The sequence below is a fragment of the Hipposideros armiger genome, unplaced genomic scaffold (assembly GCF_001890085.2).
Source record: "Hipposideros armiger isolate ML-2016 unplaced genomic scaffold, ASM189008v1 scaffold_35, whole genome shotgun sequence".
Taxonomy (NCBI): Eukaryota; Metazoa; Chordata; class Mammalia; order Chiroptera; family Hipposideridae; genus Hipposideros; species Hipposideros armiger.
Window position 1 is genome coordinate 5827527 of NW_017731385.1, and position 17988 is coordinate 5845514.

At 51.1% G+C, this 17988-nt stretch overlaps 1 protein-coding gene across 2 annotated transcripts in view; it reads right to left on the minus strand.

Moving 5' to 3' along the window:
• Nucleotides 1-17988, minus strand: part of TM2D3 (TM2 domain containing 3) — a 98454-nt gene that overhangs the window by 23450 nt on the left and 57016 nt on the right. Inside the window, exon 7 of one of the 2 annotated variants that reach the window (XM_019637865.1) lies at nucleotides 2533-6612. The exons of the other annotated variant lie outside the window; for it this stretch is intronic. Within the exon in view, the coding sequence (XP_019493410.1) occupies nucleotides 6593-6612 (20 nt within the window). The 3' untranslated portion in view covers nucleotides 2533-6592. Of the gene's footprint in view, nucleotides 1-2532; nucleotides 6613-17988 lie in introns of those variants that run through there. 2 annotated transcript variants of the gene reach the window in all.

Genomic DNA, 17988 nt, shown 5'->3' on the forward strand with positions numbered 1-17988 from the left:
CCTGGGCGAGGGTGTGGGTGCCGACTCGGGACTGGGCAGAGGGCTATCCACTGCCCTGCACTGCGGCCCGTTTATTCTCTTTTATGTCCTCAGTGTCCTAGTTTACTGTGTGCCCTTTTATTTGTATGTGACCATGTAGAACACACAGCATTGGGGTTTTATGGTTTATCTTCATCAGATTCAAAAACCTTTTTTTATTGTGGCAAAACGTACCTAACATAAAATTTACCATTTTAACCATCTTTAAGTGCACAGTTCAGTGGCATTCATTGCATTCACCTTGCTGTGCAGCCGTCACCTCCATCCATCCCCAGAACTTTTTCATCTTCCCAAACTGAGACTTGGCATCCATTAAACCCTGACTCCCCGTCCCCCTCCCCCAGCCCAGCACCCACCACCCTACTTTCTGTCTCTGTGAATGTGACTCCCCTGAGAGCCTCCCACAAGTGGCATCAGACAGTGTCCTTCTGTGACTGGCTTGTTTCACTCAGCACAATGTCTTAGGATTGGTTCGTGGGTAGTGGGCGTCAGAATTCCCTTCCTTTTCAAGGCTGGATAACACCCATTGTGTGGAGGGACCACATTTTGGTGATCTACTCATCTGCCCACACGCAGTACCGTTTTGTATTTTAATTCACGTGAATAATATTACTCTATTGGCCTTGTTGGGTTCCTTACTTACACCCTGCACAGTGACTTAAGATTAATTCTTGAGGCCAGCTGAGTGGCTCAGTTGGTTAAGAGTTGGCTTGGGAGTGTAAGCTCTGAGCAGCAGGGCCACTGGTTCAGATCCCACATGGGCCACTGACACTGCGCCCTCTACAGCTAAGATGGTGAGCAACAGCTCGACCTGGAGCTGGGCTGCCGTGAGTTGCCGGCGACAGTGTAGGCTGCAGTGGGGCTGTAGTGGGCTGCTGTAAGCTGCCGTGAGTGGCCAGCAGCTGGCGTGAGCAGCCGTCCAATGGCCGGCGACCTATCTGCCTCACCCAGGAAGAGTGCAATGATCACAATACCAATATGGGCCAGTGAAGTGATGTCCTCCACAACTGGACTGAAGAACAAAAGGACAGCAACTTATCTGTTCCCCTTCCCCGATTCCCCAATAAAAATCTTTAACAACAACAAAAAAGATTAATTCCTATTCTGTGTGCACATCTAGGCCTCTGCATCCGAATCCCAAGTGCCCCCCCCACAGGTGCCAGGTGACTCACCCCTCCCTATCACAGGCGCCCACAGGTGCCAGCCGCTCCCCACCGCAAGCCATCCTGCCAACACATCTGCGTGCAGGTCCCATCTGTCATTAACCTTCTTTCCATGTTTATATTTTCCACCCTTTGGTTCTTTTCATGCCTCCTTATTTCTGCCTTATATTATTAATACCCTCCCTTGGCTGAGAACACTTATACTTATTTTAAATTCCAGATCTGCCTGAAAATTCTGCTTTGTGGGGCAACTGTGCCTCAGTGCATAGCCTCCACAGAAGAGGCTCCACCTCTCAGGCCTAGATCTATCTGCCTTCAGCCTGTGGGCTCCTCTTCTCCTGGGGGTGTTGCCACCCTATCTGGGGACAGGTAATGGGGGAGGAGCTAACACCCAGGCCCTGACTTGGGTGTCTGTGTCCCCCCTGGGGGGGTTGGCGAGAGAGAGGGACGTGCCCTAAAACCACAGAATTACTGATGGTCCCTTTTATGTGCTGTTGCTACACCAGAATTTTCCTTAAACTCATAGATGCTGGCGGCCCCAGGGGAGGTAGCTTTCCAGGCCACAGCCCATGAGCCCTGGGGAGCAGAGGGAGGCAGCAAGGAGGGGGGTGTCTGAGGGAGACGGATCCGTCCATGCCCAGTTTCCATCAGCTCCTCACCAGGCAGGACTGGGACCCGCCCTGAAACAAGGCTGTCAGACTGGGCAGAGAAACGGGCCCCCCAAGGCAAATGGGGGCAGGGACACAAACAGAACTTCCATGCTCTCCCCCCCTCCCCTCCCCTGGCTGCCCTCTGCCCTTTGCCCTGGCAGCTGTGCCCACCCCTCAGCACCACCATCCCCACCCTCCCAGGTCCATCAACACTGGGGCACCAGTTTTGCGTCCTCCCCCCCGAGGGGTCTCTAAGGTTAATGCTGGGGGTAAAGGGGGCGGCAAGGGCAGCCCCTGCTTGTTCTCTCTCTTGTCAGGACCCAGAAGCCTTGGACCATCCTTGGACCCTCCACCAAGTCCAGCTGATTTCCAGCCCATGGTGACTCACATAAACGTAGGTGGATGAAAACATGGATGAAGCAGTGAGCCCCATGGAGGCCGCCTTCGGCACTCATTCGAGGACCTTCCGTACACTGGCCCCCGCACGCCCCCCACCCCTGGCTCTGCCCTCTCCTAGAACACACTTCCCCGCAGTCCCCATTCACCTGGCCGGACGCAGGATGATTGGACCTGGATAGTCACCTGACGTGAATCCACTTAAAGGCAGACCACATTGGAACAGTCTTTAAAAAACGAAACAACTGTGAAAACGGATAAAGATTCATCGACAAAGAATTCATTTTGTCCTATATTTTGAAAAAAACTACCTATATGCAACTGTGAGCTTCTTAGAATGAAAGATGAAGGAATCTATTGTTAATTAGTTTGGAGCATAATTTTATAAGCTTGCACAATATGAAGAGCAAGTACTTCTATGGCGTTTACTACGTGCCAGGCATTGTTCTAAACCAGAGGTAGACAGATATAGATACAGATGCAAATATGTGTCTACAGTGCAGTATACATACAGAGTGTATGCAGATACATGTATGCATATACCTATCTATACTCACTTAATGCTCACAGCAATCATATGAGATAAACATCACGAGTACCCCAGTTTACAGATGAGGAAACTGAGGTACAGAGAGGCGGGTGACTTGCCAGCGTGCATAGCCAGTGCCAGAGGACCGCAGTCCCAGCTCGGCCACTCCTGGACTGTTTCGTCCTTCACTTCCTGTTTGACTTCTGCATCCCATGGAGAGGGTCAGCCCTGCAAACCCCGAGGGCCACACGGCTGTCCCCAAGGTCCCTGTGAGTGCAGTGTCTTTGACATTGGGCCGGCCATCCATCATTTCACCAGTTCTCTCCTCTTTGATGCGAACTGGCCTGCCTCATGACTTCATTTCGAATGGTTCTGCGTGCCTGAGCTCTGCACACTCTGCTCTGTGGCTCCTCCTTCCATAGACCTGCCTGGGGCTAACCTGTGCCCTTCCATGTTTGGTGCCCAGTAAGTGTCCAGATGGAGCCGCTAAAATGTGCAGCGATCACTGGGCAGGGTGAGGGCCAGCGATGCTGCGTGGGATAGCTGTCTGAGTTGTTCCTTCACTCGCCACAAGAGCCAGCTTTGTGTCGGCTCCAAGCTGGGCCCTGGGGATGTAGGAATGGACACACAGACACGGTGCCCTGTTTTTGTGGAGTGGACATTCTGGACACTTGAATGGGAGAGGCAAACCAAACAGGACACACACAAAAAATACAGAGAAAGGGAGAGGATAAAGAGGAAAATGAAGCAGGGAGAAGACGGGAAGTTGCAATTAAATAGGTTGTTGGGGATGGTCATGTGGGGGCCTCCAAGATGGCGGAATCTGAGTAAATGCTGAAGGAAATGAGGCAGGGGCCCTGAGGGGGACAGCGAGGGCCTGAGGTGGAGAAGAGCCAGGCCAAGCAGGGGGGATGACATCACTGGGGGAGCAGGGCCAGGTCATGTTGACCTCTCACAATTGCAGGGGCTGTGGCTGTCCATGCATGAGCCGGGAGCCGTGGGGACTTGGAACAGCAAAGGGATAAGTCAGCCTCTGTGTGACAGGGTTGCTCTGTGTGCTGAGGCAAGACTGCAGGGACACAGGGGTGTGGGGAGGCCAGGTGGAAGCATTTGCAATAATCTAGGCAGGAGGCGGTGACGACAGGGCCAGCATAGTGGCAATGGTGGTGGGGACAGTGGTCCCATGGTGGGTGGACTTTGGGGGAAGAGGGGACAAAAGGAGGGAAGTTGAGAGGACTCAAACGTGTGGCCTGGGCAACAGGAGCTGCCTTTTCCCGGGATGGATAAGGCTGAGAAGTGGGGGCACCGGACGGTCAGCTCTGGATACACTGGGTCCGAGCTGCTTCTGGACTCCGTGCTGGAGAGCTGAGTGGCCCGGTGGGTGCAGAAGGAGAGGCCAGTGGGAGATACACTTGGGAGTCGTAACATTCAAGGCCAGGAGACCGATGGGCTCACTAAGCGAGGGAGTGCTGATGAACACCAGAAGCTGAGGACATCGTGGGCCCTCCCGGGGGAGATGAGGCAGAGACGGAACAAGGGAAGGGCCCTGAGGAAAGTGCACGGGGGGATGATGGCTGGGCCCGGGTCACTGAGAGAACATGAGTGGACGGGACTGAGCAGTGGGTCAGCCGTGGAGGACAGCACCCACTTGTGCCTTCCAGAGAGCACAGAAGGAGAATTGGAGGCAGCAGGTGTAGACAACTCCTCCAGGAATTTCCCCGCAAAAGGAGGGGGTGGGGCAGTAACTGCAGGGAAAGTGAGTCACAGAAAGATTTTTTTGTTTGACACTGGTCTTGATGACATGAAAAAGGAGAAGGGGCCATGTGTTTCCAGCTGGCGGACACAACCCAGGAGGGAGTTAGAAATGGCTGGACCTGGAGAGGGAGGCCTGCTGGAGGGCTGCCCTAAGCGGCCAAGTAGTGGGGTCTGCGGCCAAGAGGGGGTGCTGGCCCCGCGCAGAGCAGAGACTAGACGGCGGGTATCTGGCCAGAAGGGGCCGAGCCTGCGGCCCCGGCCTCTCCACTCCCGAGTCCAGGCCAGCACGCCGTTCTCTCCTCTCTGCGTGTTCCCTCCCTGGAGCCACCCTACAGCTGGGCAGAAAGGAAGGCTCTGAGGGGCTCGTGGGCGAGCCTCTGCTGGGCTCAGGATGAAGCAGCAGGCGTGCCCACACTGAGGTGTCTCCGGCAGGCTGGTGGCCCCTCAGTGTCGGGCAGGGGACAGGGGTGCAGCCACCACCTGGCAAGTCAGCTGCTCCAGTCGGTGGACCCCAAAGGCAGTCTCTCCTGCTCTTCTTCCAGCTCCAGAAGGTAACTGGGACCCATCGCTCTGTGTGTCTGCCAGCTGGCGCCCTTCTCGCAAGTCTGCAAGGCCTGGGGTCAGGATGGAAATCGGCAGGCTCTCTGTCACCTACCACTGCTGCCCCGGGGAACACGCCAGCCGGTGAGATGTTCGCATCCCATCCTGGAGGGATCCCCTGGCCCTGCCAGGCATCGGGGCCCTGTGTCTCAAAGACAGCAGCCCTGAGACTGCACCCTCCATTCCTGCCCATGGTGGGGGGCAGGTGATCAGGAGGGGTCCTCCTGAGGGGCTGCCTGGGATGCCATTTAAATGAGGAGAGGGGCTGTCTTCCCATTTAGTGTCTTCCTTCCATTTACAAGATGTTTTCTCTAATCTTGGCCTCGACTTTAGTGGATGGCTTCCATTCCTATTTAAACTTTAAAAAGAAGAATCCAAACTCGACTACAAATGAGGAATGTAGCTAAAAATGGGTGACGCGAACAGAAACGTTTTCTTAAAAGTCAGTGCAAATATTTTTGGAGTTTCATTTTCCTTAGAAAAAATAACTTGCAGGCAGAGAGTCTGCATCCTGTGTTTGAGCACCAGTGGCCGCTGGTGTCATTATTTGTAAACCTAACATGGTGCTATATGACCACAAACCCTCCTGGCAAAATAAGGCCAGTGGTCTCCTCCTCCTCATGCCAGGTCCCCTCTTCCTCCCTCTTCTTCAGGAGCTCTCTTTCCCTTCCCTTCATCCTCTTGGATTACTGTGGACAAATGAGAGGACACCTCCTAGGAAACACTTCGATCTATCTGACCATGACGGTCCACAGACCAAGCTGATGCTCCCTAGTTACAAAGTACGTTTCAGCTTCAGTGATGTGACAATGACACAGGCCGGTGGCCAATGCCATCCACTCCTTGGCGCGGAAAAGCGGGAGCAGCAAGATGCAATGTAAACGCATGTGTTCCGCCTCTGGGGCCTGCGGTTCAATGACACAGATGTTCGAATGGTGACAGAGAAATAAATTCTTCTGGGTCAACCCACTTGGCCAAGGGGCCCCTCTCTACTCATAACCAGGGCTGTCTGGTTGCCCCGTAAAGTTCCCCCCAAAAGTCCAGGGCTGGGGGGAAGGCATCCGGCTGTTTCCAGGAGGTAGGCCGCAGGTAACGGTGCCTTTAGCAGGTCCTCGCCCAGAACCATTCCATTCTCCTTGGCAGAAATCGTAGAACTAACCCCTAAAGGTCCAGCCCCAGGTTACTGGTTAAACAAAGTATGACTATTTCCAAAACTCTGTGAACCCATGAAGCCATCCAAAGTGAAGACTGGTGCGGGAATCCATTGATAATACATTTAGGGAAAATGCAGGGTGAAAAAGTTCACCTTTGGTGACAGACGTCAGGTAGAGAGTAAGGGGCGCCGGGACCCTCTGGCTGCTGGAATGCTCTCCTTGTAGATCTGGCGGTGGGGACACAAGAGTCTCCGTTCTCAAATCACTGAGCTGCACGCGGGGTTAGAGTCCTCCACTGTGTGACTGTTACACCCCAATGTTCACGTCTACAAAAAAGTATGTGTAGTATGAAATGATTTTAAAAGTTGAATGTGGCAGACTGTATTTTCCCAAATGGCCAGAGCAGCACTTGTGGTCCTGCACGCTCTTCCAGGACTAATCGGAGGTGGGGTCCCTCGCTCCCATCCTTGAACCTGGCACCAGGTCACAGAAGCTGTTCTCGCATGGCTCTTTCCACCCCTCGGGACACCTGCCCTCAGAACACAGCCTCCAGGCTGTGAGAAAGCACGGACCCTTGCAGAAGCCAGCACCAACCTCTGGCCACGTGAGGGAAGGGCCTTCAGACACCTCCCAGGCTTCCGGCCGGGCCCCGGGCATCACAGAGATATAACCATCCGCATTGTGACAGGCCAAATCCCTTTCCTGATCCAAAGTTTTCTGCCACTGAGCTCTGGGGGTAATGTGTTAGGCAGCATTTCAGTCCGTTCGGGCTGCTGTAACACATAACAGCCAGAGCTGGGTGGCTTATAAATAGCACACATTTATTTCTTACATTTCTGGAGGCTGGGAAGTTGAAGGTCAAGATGCTGGCAGGTTCAGTGTCTGGTGAGGACTTCCTGGGTTACAGACGGTGCCTTCCAACCGTCCTCACACGGTGGAAAGGGCGAGGGAGCTCTGGGGGGTCCCCTTTATAGGGGCACTAGTCCCATTCCTGAGGGCTGCACCCTGGCGACCAGATCCCCTCCCAAAGTCCCCCTCCCAAACACCTTCACATCAGGGGTTAGATTCCAACATAGGAATTGGGGGGACACAACATTCAGATCATAGCGGCAGCCACCCTAACTAGGAATGTCTGTCTGTTCACGTGTAAGGATAATGGCAGGAAATTTCTGAATATCTAAGTAGACGGGTTAGAGCACTATTCACTTATTGTTTTCCCATATTTTTTCTGATGTTTCTGCAAAAAGCTGGCATTATTCATGGAATGAACACAGAAGACAACAGAACGAATGCATTTCTCAGAGGGAAACAGGGCAGCGGGATCTATTGAATTGTGCTGTGCCTCTGTGCTCGGGGCGCGTCCATGGAACACTCCAGAAGGCAGGGTGAGCTCTGGCAGGAACAAACCTGTGTTTGCTGGGTGGTTGTCAGCCCTGGGGGGGTGGGGGAGGATCTGTGTGCATGCATGTGTGCACAGATGCAGGGGTGAGAGGGGTGGGGGAGGGGCCTTCTCCCAGGCCAGTAATATGTCCCTGCCTAAACGTTCCCTCCCCAAATACCCTCCCCCAAAATCAAGTTAATTAAGGGGTCTTGCCTCAAATGCCATAGCTAAGAAGAGTATTCAAATATTCGTACAATCGCCTGCATTTTGAGCTTTAGGCATGCAAATTGTCAGGTGATGAAACAGACTTCACCACTAATGCGTCCTGCACATCTCCGGCCGAGGAATATAGTAACGCTCAGGCCAAAGTGTTATTATTCCAACCGCCAACCTTCCTCACCCTGTCGTCCTGTTTATTGTTCTGTTTGTCATGCTGGTGTCTCTTCCCACGCTCTGAAATTATCTGGTCTACCTGTTTGCTATCGTCTGTCTCCCCTCTAGGATGTCGGCTTGGCAGGGACGGGGACCAGCTGGCCAGGGCGGCTGCCTGCCCACTGGGCTCAGTGTTCGCTGCCTGGCAGGGGGAGGGGAAGAGAGTGAACGACCCAGGCTCCTGGGGTGAGGGCTGGTGATGAGGGGACATATAGCACACAGCCACACGCAGTGCCATGTGCAGACAGGCTGGTGAAACCCTACAGAGGGCAGCACTGAATGGCCTGAGAAGTCTCAGCCCCCAAGTTATCACGCTCCCCTACCCCCCCACAGACCCTGGGCAGGAGAGGCTCAGGGCACACCTGGGCCAGTGCGCGGCAGGCTGAGGCCAGCTGCCCAGCTCTGGTTTATCTGGCTTCCTTCCAGCCATCACTGTTTTCCCGGCGCACCTTCAGGCCCCCTTATGTCCCACTTCTCCTCCTGCTCCCTCTCCTTCTGCTGGGCACTGGGCCTCTGCCTGAACCCCCAAGGCTGAGCTCTGTCTGAAGAGTGCCCGGCTCTGCCTGACCGTGGCCGCTGTCCCCCCACATGGCCCAGACCCTTCATTCTAATTGTGTCCCCTGATAGGGGTCTTCTCCCAATACAATTCTCCCCTTCTTCCTCTGCCCTCCCAGAACCCCAAACCAGCATCCAGGGACTAAGTTGGGCAAACGCAGGGTTGGAGTCTGCAGCCTCAAGGAGGGGAGGAGTATGGGGCGGGGGGCTCTGGTAGTCGCCTGGCCTTGTCCCCTCCCCAGCCAGTGCCAGGCCAGGGAACATCTGCCTGTGGGTTCAGAGGGGGTGGCTCTGGTATCAGGTGGGGTTCTGCGCCAGCTCTCCCTCCAGCCCACGTGACACGCAGAACCTGGCCCCGTCTCAGACTCAGTACAGCTGTGGGACCGGCCCCCTTGCCAGAGCCTGGAATCCTCGCTCTGCACAGGAGGCACCCCCTGAACCTACAGCCAGACCAGATGGGCTCTGTAAGGACTCTGCCCATGAGCGGGAAGGACATGGGGGCCGCCCCACCCCATGTGGGGCCCAGGGATGGGCTCCAATGGGAAGGGGCAGGTGTTGGTGGGAGGGGTGGGGAGGGCCAGAGTGCGGAAAGGAAGGGAGGAAGGACTGGCCCTTTCCCTGCTCCTGGGGGAGCAGCCCCCTCTGTGTCGGTCCTTTCTCCTCGGTCCCCTTCTCTGATGCATTTATCAAGTCAAGCGTTACGGTCCTTATTCTTGCTGGAAGGAGTAAAACCCCGGCCACAGCTAACACCCACTGGGCACGGATGGCATGCAGGGCCCTTTCCTAACGCTGACTTAGTCCTCACAGCGAGGTGGGCGCCACTATTGTCCTTCACAGGCGAGACAACTGAGGCACCGGGAGGCAGGTGACACAAGGGGCAGAGGAAAGGGGGCCACGAGTCCACACACCGCACCAAGACTGACACTCCTAGTGCTTAATGTTTGCCGTTTCTTATCTTGCTCAGAAAGGAAAAGGTCTAGAGGTCATGACAAGAAGCCTCTTCAGCCGGCCGAGTGGCGCGATGGTTAAGAACTCGTTTGGGACGCCAGAGGGCCCCGGTTCAGATCCCACATATGCGGGCCAGTGACACTGCCCTCTACAGCTAAGATGCTGAACAGCAGCTCAACCTGGAGCTGGGCTGCCCTGAGTCGCCAGCAACGGCGTAGGCTGCAGCCACTGTGGCAGTGGGTTGCCATGGGCTACCGTGTGTAGCCAGCAGCCAGCGTGAGCGGCCAGCAGCCGCCGTGAGCGGCCGTCCAGAAGCCGGCGACTGATCTGCCTCGCCCGGGAAGAGCGCAATGATGGTGCCAACTTGGGCCAGTGAAGCAACGTCCTCCACAACTAGACTGATGAACAAAAGGACAGCAACTTGTCTGTTCCCCTTCCCCAATTCCCCAGCACTGTTTCCATCCCCCCAATTCCCCAATAAAAAAAAATCTTTAAAAAAAAAGAAGCCTCTTCATGTCCCTGCGGTCCCGGGGGGACTGTGCCCCAGAGCCCTTAGCCTGAGCCAACGGCATTCAGGATTCAACAGGAAGGGGGGTCCTAGCCATGACCTGGGGCCCAGAAACAGTCCTGCAGGAAGCTCACGTTCACAGTCACTCCCCTAAAAGCATGGCAGGCTTCACCCACAAGGTTTCCAGAGCACAGAGCCAGGAGGGGCCCCTGCGGTTCTCAGTTCCCAGGTGGTCCAAGGCCGCTCGCCAGCCATGCAGGTTTTACTGCTCCTCAGTCCAGGCCACCTCCCCCAGGGCTGCCCAGGCTCTAAGTGGCCTTCATGCAGGGTGACCATGGGTGACACAGAACGTTCTTCACAGTCTGGCATAATAATGAAGATACTGAGAGTCGGACACCCTCCAGCCCCCACCCCCACCCCATGCCTGTGCATGTGACTTCAGGCCCATGATGGAGGGTGGGGTTGGGGGTCTGTGCTGCTCTTGGTGTCTCGGCCACTGAGGCCAGAGGTTGCTTCCTGGTGTCACAGACCCCGCTGCCCATGGAGACCATCTGGACAGCCAGTTTCAAATGACCACACGTGTGGGTGGAAAGTCTGCAAGGAAAGCCCGTCTCCAAATAACAACATGGAAAAAATGTTCAACAGATGAGCGTGTACATGAGATCACGGCAAGCCTCCTTCATTAAAATAAAAAGTGGGGAAAACTGGCAGGAAAGCAGGGAAAATTATAGGGTATTTCCTGTAAGGACTATATGGGACATCCTTGGAAATTTCTTGAGGCCTAAGTTTACTGTTCCTTTCTTAAAAAAAAAACAAAACTTCCTGTGGCTCACCTGCCCACCCCACCCCCCCAAAAGCAGTTATTTACTGGTGTCAAATAGTCCCTGTTCAGAGCAACTTCCGAAAGCAAACACTGCTGGAGTCTGGGGAGCAGGGAAGGACTGGCACTTGGTCAGGGTCTGAGGTTTGCTGGCGGCCGTAGGTTGGCATAGAAAACCTTTGAGAAAAGCCCTGAGCCTGGGGTCTCAGCTGTAAAAGCCCATTTAGAACCCGTGGGTAGCTGGTCTTCAAGGTCGTGTCCACAGAGACTCCCGTCCCTAGGCAGGAACTCCCAATGAACATTTACTGGATAAATGGATGGGGGCTCCCTGGGGGGCATTACCTGCAAAAATCCCTCTTTTAACCTCCCCCTGTGGGTGGCCACACCCCAGAACTGCCACCTCTGTGACCATAAAGGAACCCAACGAGAATTGCTGTGGGGCTGAGGAGGACGGCAAGGTCGCTTTCTTCTCTCTTAAACTAGGAATGCTTTGACCCACCCCTTATTTTAAAAACCATTCATGAAATGCCTGAGCACAGCTGCTCTGGTGCATGCCAAGGGAATTACTCAGAAAGCCAACACCTGAAATAAGCCCAGATGCGAGCTCTTCTCTGCAGCGAAGACACTGCCTGAGCACCCTTCGCCTGAGGGGTACTGAGAGGACAGAACTGCTGAGATCATCTGTCCCAGATGGGTGGCGTGGTATACAGCGTGCAGTCAGGGTCCAAATAATCTTGCAAAAGCAACACTCTCCTTTGCCCATTGTATCAGTCGATGAAATGGCAAAAACAGTGAAAACGAGAATGCATGCCCTCTCTGAGCCCAGTTATTTGTCTTCACAGGATTCCGAATGTTGACCTCACTTCTTCTTTCACCCCTGCATTTATCATAGAGTCCCTGACCCTTGGAAATCTGGCACCCCCTCATGTCAGGACCCAAGCTCTGGGGTCAGGGTTTCCATGGGCCCGGCAGGCTGCCATCACTTAATGAGGCATGGAGTCCTGGATAAGACATGAACACAGGTGGCTTGGAAACGTGTTCAGTGATCAAGTCACTGGGTGAGCTTGTGACAGGGACTGTGACAGGGATTGCTGTTTATAAACCCACCAATGGCTGTCCAATTTCCATCCATTGGATCTGTTGGTCAGTGTTCACTATACTCAGCCCAAGTGAAAGTTTACTCTCAAAATATTCTGTGGAGTAAATACAAGTGGCCAATGAGACAAGAAATCAGGTTCCACCTCACCAGGGGTCAAAGAAAGGTAGAATTTAAAACTCCACACCGTTCTAAAGGTAGCATATTGCAAAGATACAGAGATAAGGTATATTTGGTCTAGATGGTGACCCCCAGTGGTGGTGAGATGTGGAGAAATGGGCTTTTTGTCCACAGCTGAGAGCAAAGGTTGTGGCCATCTTTCTAGAGGGCTTTTGGCACTATTTTCAAAAGCCTTGAACTATGCAAACCAATTTATACTTCCTTCCAACAGTGTTGGACTAGCTTCTTTCAGACTACCCTCCAATCAAGAACTGGATAAAAATACATAAAACATCTGCATGAAAGTATTGGAGCGACTCCAGGACACTAACTTGAAAGGTCAAGATCCTGGAGAGAAGGGAACACAGGAGGATAAGCCTGACATTTGGTGCCTCTTTCTCTCTTGAGGCATTGGCCAATTCACAAGCTGTGGCTGAGAGGTTGAGGAACTGATCAATAGGCAGTGACTGAGAAACTGAAAATTGGGCAGAACTGCTGGCAGCCTCACAGGACAAGGGGACACAATATGCACAAAAAGGAGTCCAGGGAGACACCCCAGGCTTTTGTTTTAGAGCTCCAAAGAGCCATCTAGGGAGACTAACCATCCTAGTTTGTCTGGGACTGTTCAGGCTTTAGCACTGAAAGTTTCCTGTCTCAGAGAACCTCTCGGTCTCAGGCAAACCAGGATAGTTGGTCCCCCTTGGTACACCCTGCTGAAACCTGGCTTTCAACCAACTCAGTCCCTGACTAGATAAAATGACCTGCCCCTTCCAAAAGCAAAAGTAAATCTTCTCTGAAGAAAGATATCACTCAGGACCTCATATTTTCTCTGCAGTTATCATTCACAACGTCCAATATTCAACATAAAATAACTAGTTCTGAAAAATGACAAGGATGCATCAAGAGGGGGGAAAAAAAGAAAAGGAAAACAGAAACAGACCCACTGGAGATTCTGATGCTGATGTTGTCAGGCTTTCAAAAACTAAAATAACTGAGATTAATATGTTCCAGAAATTAAATGACAAGATGAATATTTTTAGTAGCATCCTGAAAGCAATAAATGGAAATTTTAGAACTTAAAAACATGGTAGTTAAAATATTATTCACTAGTTAACTAAAGAACAGACACAGCTGAAGAAAATAAGTGATTGTGAAGGTAGGTTAAAGAAATATATAAAGACTGAAGAAAAAAAAATTAAGAAAAGCACTTAAGATAAATATACGTAATTAGTTCCAGAAAGAGAAGAGAGGGAATGGGGGAAAGAAGTAGTATTTGAAGAGACAATGGCTGAGAATTGTCCAAAAATGATGAAAGACAGAAAGCCACACATTTAAGAAGAGCTACAAAGCCCAAGCAGTATAAGTGGAAAGAAAACAACAGCTATCTATACACAACCCAGTAAAACTGCTGAAAAGCAACGAGAAAATCCTAGAAACAGACATAGAAAAAAGTCCTATTTCCTTCAAATGAACCAGTGAAAGCTAGCAGACAGCAGAACCATATCTTTAAAGCACTGAAAGTAAATTTCTGCCAACCTAGAATTTTATGCCCAGCAAGAATAGCCTTCCAAAGTTAAGGTGATACAAAGACATTTTTAGACAAGTGAAAAATCTGAGAATTTTCCACCAGAGCACTTGTATGAATGAGAATATTAAAGAGTTTTTAGGCAGAAAGAAAATGGTCCCAGATGAAAGTACGGAGATGCAGGGAAGAATGAGAAAAAATAGGAAGAATGTGGATAAATGAAGACTGTACAAAATAATAATGTTTTGGGGACATTTTGTGGTATTACATAATGATGAATGATCACCCCAGCTGGAAGACATAATAATTCCAAATTAGCCTCAAAATTATGAGGCATACATTGATAGAATTAAAACGAAAAAACAGATGAATCCTCCATTACACCAGGAGATTAACACACCTCTCTTAATAACTGAAAAACCAAGTTGACTCCCCTCAAAAAAGTCAGTAGCAATATACAAGATGAAAACAACACATTTAACAAACGATCTAATTGATACATGCAGAACTCCGCATCCCCAAACTGCAGAATGTGCCTTCTTTTTAACTGCACACGAGACATTGGAGAGACCTGACCATATTCTGGGACATGGCGTGATTTCAACACATTTCCACTCACTGAAATCAAGCACAGCATATCCTCTATCCACAGTAAAGTTAGGACAAATAACTAGAAATCGCCAAATGATTTTACATTAAGTTATACGGCTGCTAAATAGCCCATGGGTCAAAGAGGAACTCACAATGAAAATTATTAGAAAATAATTTGAACTAAATGATAATTAATATGATAGAGCAAACTCTGAGTCACAGTTAAAGCTACACTGAAATGGTTATGTGAATGAAGTGAAAAAGGCTAAAAATTAATGACCTAGGACAAAAAACTATAATTCCACATATATCAGGTACTTAGAGTAGTAGTCAAAATTATAGAGACAGAAAGTAGAATGGTGGTTGCTAAGGGGATGGGGAGTTGTTGTTTAATGGATACAGAGTTCTCCACCAAGGGACCTTGTTGACCAAGGGACCCTCTTCCTGTTGTCTCATTTGTAGCTCTCAGGGACAGCCCTCTTTTAATAAATAAACATTAAGCTTATGGTATTACAACATCATGGTAAAAAAAATTTTTTTTAATATGGGGAAGCAACAAGCTAAAAAAATAAATCCTTGTAATGCTTTTTATATTTATCCTTTCAGAGGTTTTTCCTGTAGATGCATTACTTTGCTTTGGTTTTTATAGAAAAATGAGCTTATTCTCAACATACGTGCATGTATCTTGCCTCCTTGACTCACCATCATGAAAATTCCATGTTATTTCATATTCTTGAATTTTATGGGTTGTTACAATGAACACGTGCCCTATTGTTGGGTATTTAAATGGAAAATGCAGGATAATCTCCCCATCTCAAGGTCCTTTACCTTAATCACACCTACCAAATCCCTTGTGTCCAGTGACATGACATGTTCACAGGCTCCGGGTATAGGGGTGTGGGCGTCTTGGGGATGGGGAGCATTATTCTGTCTATCATATGATAATAGCAAGTAGTTGCTATTGTCAGGGTTGAATGGAGCAATTTACAGGGGTTAATTCACTTAACCCAAATCCAGGAGACAGATTCTATTACTATCCTCACTGGAGAGAGGAGGAAACCGGGGTGAGACCAGCAATTTCAGGGTTCGGCTCATTCTCATGAGTAACACAAGAGAGTGAGAACTATGAGCCTTCTGGCTTTATTGAGTTATTTAAAGACAACATTAAAACCTTAACACAGACCCAGAACTTTCCGGGGAATGGCTGTTTATAAACACTGAACTGGCTGGTTCTGCTTTTAACCCAGTGTTTGGAAAGCCTCCCTCTGTTGAAAAGCTGTTGAGCAGGGCCGGGCATGGGCGCCCCCGACCCCTTTGGGCAAGCTTGGCATACTGTCCATGGAACTAAACATGGCCCTGTGTGACTTACGGCCCCCGGAGAGTGCTGGTGAAAGCTGTCAGGTGTGCACCTGGCCCTCATTTAAAAAAATAAATAAGTAAGGGCCCTGAGTGGCTCAGATCCCGCCTGCCTCCCGCCCGCCCGCTAGAGTGAATGGAGTCCCATCTCCTGTCGGTGGGCAGGGAAGTCGGGCCTGGCCACAGCACAGAAGAAGCTGGAAAGCAGCCTCCTGAAAGAGCTCCTGTATGCCCTCAGACCTTGGGTCCCTTCCGGCAGGCAACACAGGAAGTGTAAAGAGGTCAAGTTCAGGTGGCTTCCTGGGGCTTCTGGGGCAAGAGGACTTGCTCTTCCTCAGAGGAACCAAAACAAGGTGACGCTGGCATCTGCAAATCCCTGAGGAGCAGGGTCGCCGGAGGAAAAAACACAGGATGCCCAGTTAAGTTTCACTTGGATTGAATTTCAGAGAAACAACGCACTTTTTACTGTAAGTATGTTCCAAATAATGCATGTTTCCAAACATACAAAAAAAATATTTGTTGTTTATCTGAATTGCAAATTTAACCGGGCATCCTGTGTCTTGTTAGGCAGCCCTTGTCACCTGGGACTAGCAGCAGCAGGGAGGCATTCCCGCTCCAAGGATGAAGGTCAAGGGGACAAAACAATTATGACCTGAGCCCCGTGAGGGCAGGTTCTGGGAGAGGGGGCAGACTGGCTGGAGGTGTGGTCATGAGAGGCCATGCTACAGCCTGGTGGGCGGGAAAGAAGGCCTCTGATCCCCCATCCTCCCAACCTTCTGTCTCCTGCTGGGGGCTCCACTGGCTGAACCCAGATGTCATCAAGGAAACTCCAAAGCTGCAGTCCATGGGAGTCAGCCTCTGGGGATGGAGGGAGACAGAGAAAGGGGAGGCATGGGCCAGGGGAGGGGGTGCAGTGGGGCTTAACCAGCAGAAAGGAGTTGCAAGAACCCAGTTGCAAGCAGTCTTGCCTTCTTATGCACCCAGCTCATCTGTGGGCAGCCTGGGCTCCCAGAATGTCCCTGCGTGACTGCCCGAGCACCTGCCGCTGGGCACTGTGCATCGACTGTCCCCAATCTTTGCCTAGAGCCCCTGATACCAGGCAACCCATCCGCAGAGCCCTCCGGACATCAGCTTGTCTAGGGAAGTGACTGGGCACCCCACAGTGAGCCTGCCTAGCCATCACATGCCCCATTCCTGTCTCCTGCTCAAAAGATGTGACACTTGGTAAAAGACCCGCTGAAGAAAAAATGCACTATTGCAATGACGTGATCACGAGTTCACTCAGGAAACGGGGCCCCCACACTCTTCCTCTCTGGGCGCCTCTCTCTCCCTCTTTCCTGGGGAGTGAAGGCCAGAGTTTCTGGAGTCTATTTTTCCCTCTTTTTTGAGAACTGGGATGCCACTTGCCCTGCTGCAGGCTTATCTACCCGGGTTTTCCGGATCAAGAATAAAATTATCACTTCGCAAAGCTGTCAGCAAAGCAAATCCGACCCATGGGAAAGAACCCCTTCGCGTCCACTAGGGTGGTTATAATTGAAAAAGTGGAAAATAAGTGTTGGCAAGATTGTGGAGAAATCGGAGCCCTCGTACATGCCTAGCAAGAATGTAAAATGATGTCACCACTGTGGAAAACAGTTTAGCAATTCCTCATAAAGTTAAACACAGTGACCATATGACCCAGCAATTCTGCTCCTAGGTACAGACCCCAAAGAGCTGAAGGCAGGTACTGAAACATGGACAGTTACACACATGTTCACAGCAGCATGACTCATAGTGGCAGAAAGGTGGGCACGACCATAAACGGATGTATCGATAAACAGTGTGGTGTGTACATACAATAGAATATTATTCAGCCATAAAAAGGATGGAAGCGCTGACACATGCCACGATGTGGGCAAACCTCAAAAACATTATGCTAAGTGAAAGCATAAGTGACAGAAGCCAGACACAGAAGGTCACATACTGTAGGAGTCCATTTATATGAAATACTTAGAATAGGTAAATCCAGAGACCAGAAGGCAGGCTGGTGGCTGCCAGGGCCTGGGGAGATGGGGGGCCAGGGGAATGGGGAGCAACTGCTGAATGGGAATGGGGTTTCCTTTTGGGAGGATACATTTGTTTTGGAACTAGACAGAGGCGCTGGTGGCACAACACTGTGAATGTACTAAATGCCACTGAATTGTTCACTTTAAAATGGTTAATTTTGGGGCCGGCTGAGCGGTGCATTGGTTAAAAGTTGACTTGGGACACCAGCTCTGAGCAACAGGGCCCCAGTTCAGATCCCACATGAGGGCCAGTGACGCCGCGCCCTCTACAGCTAAGATGGTGAAC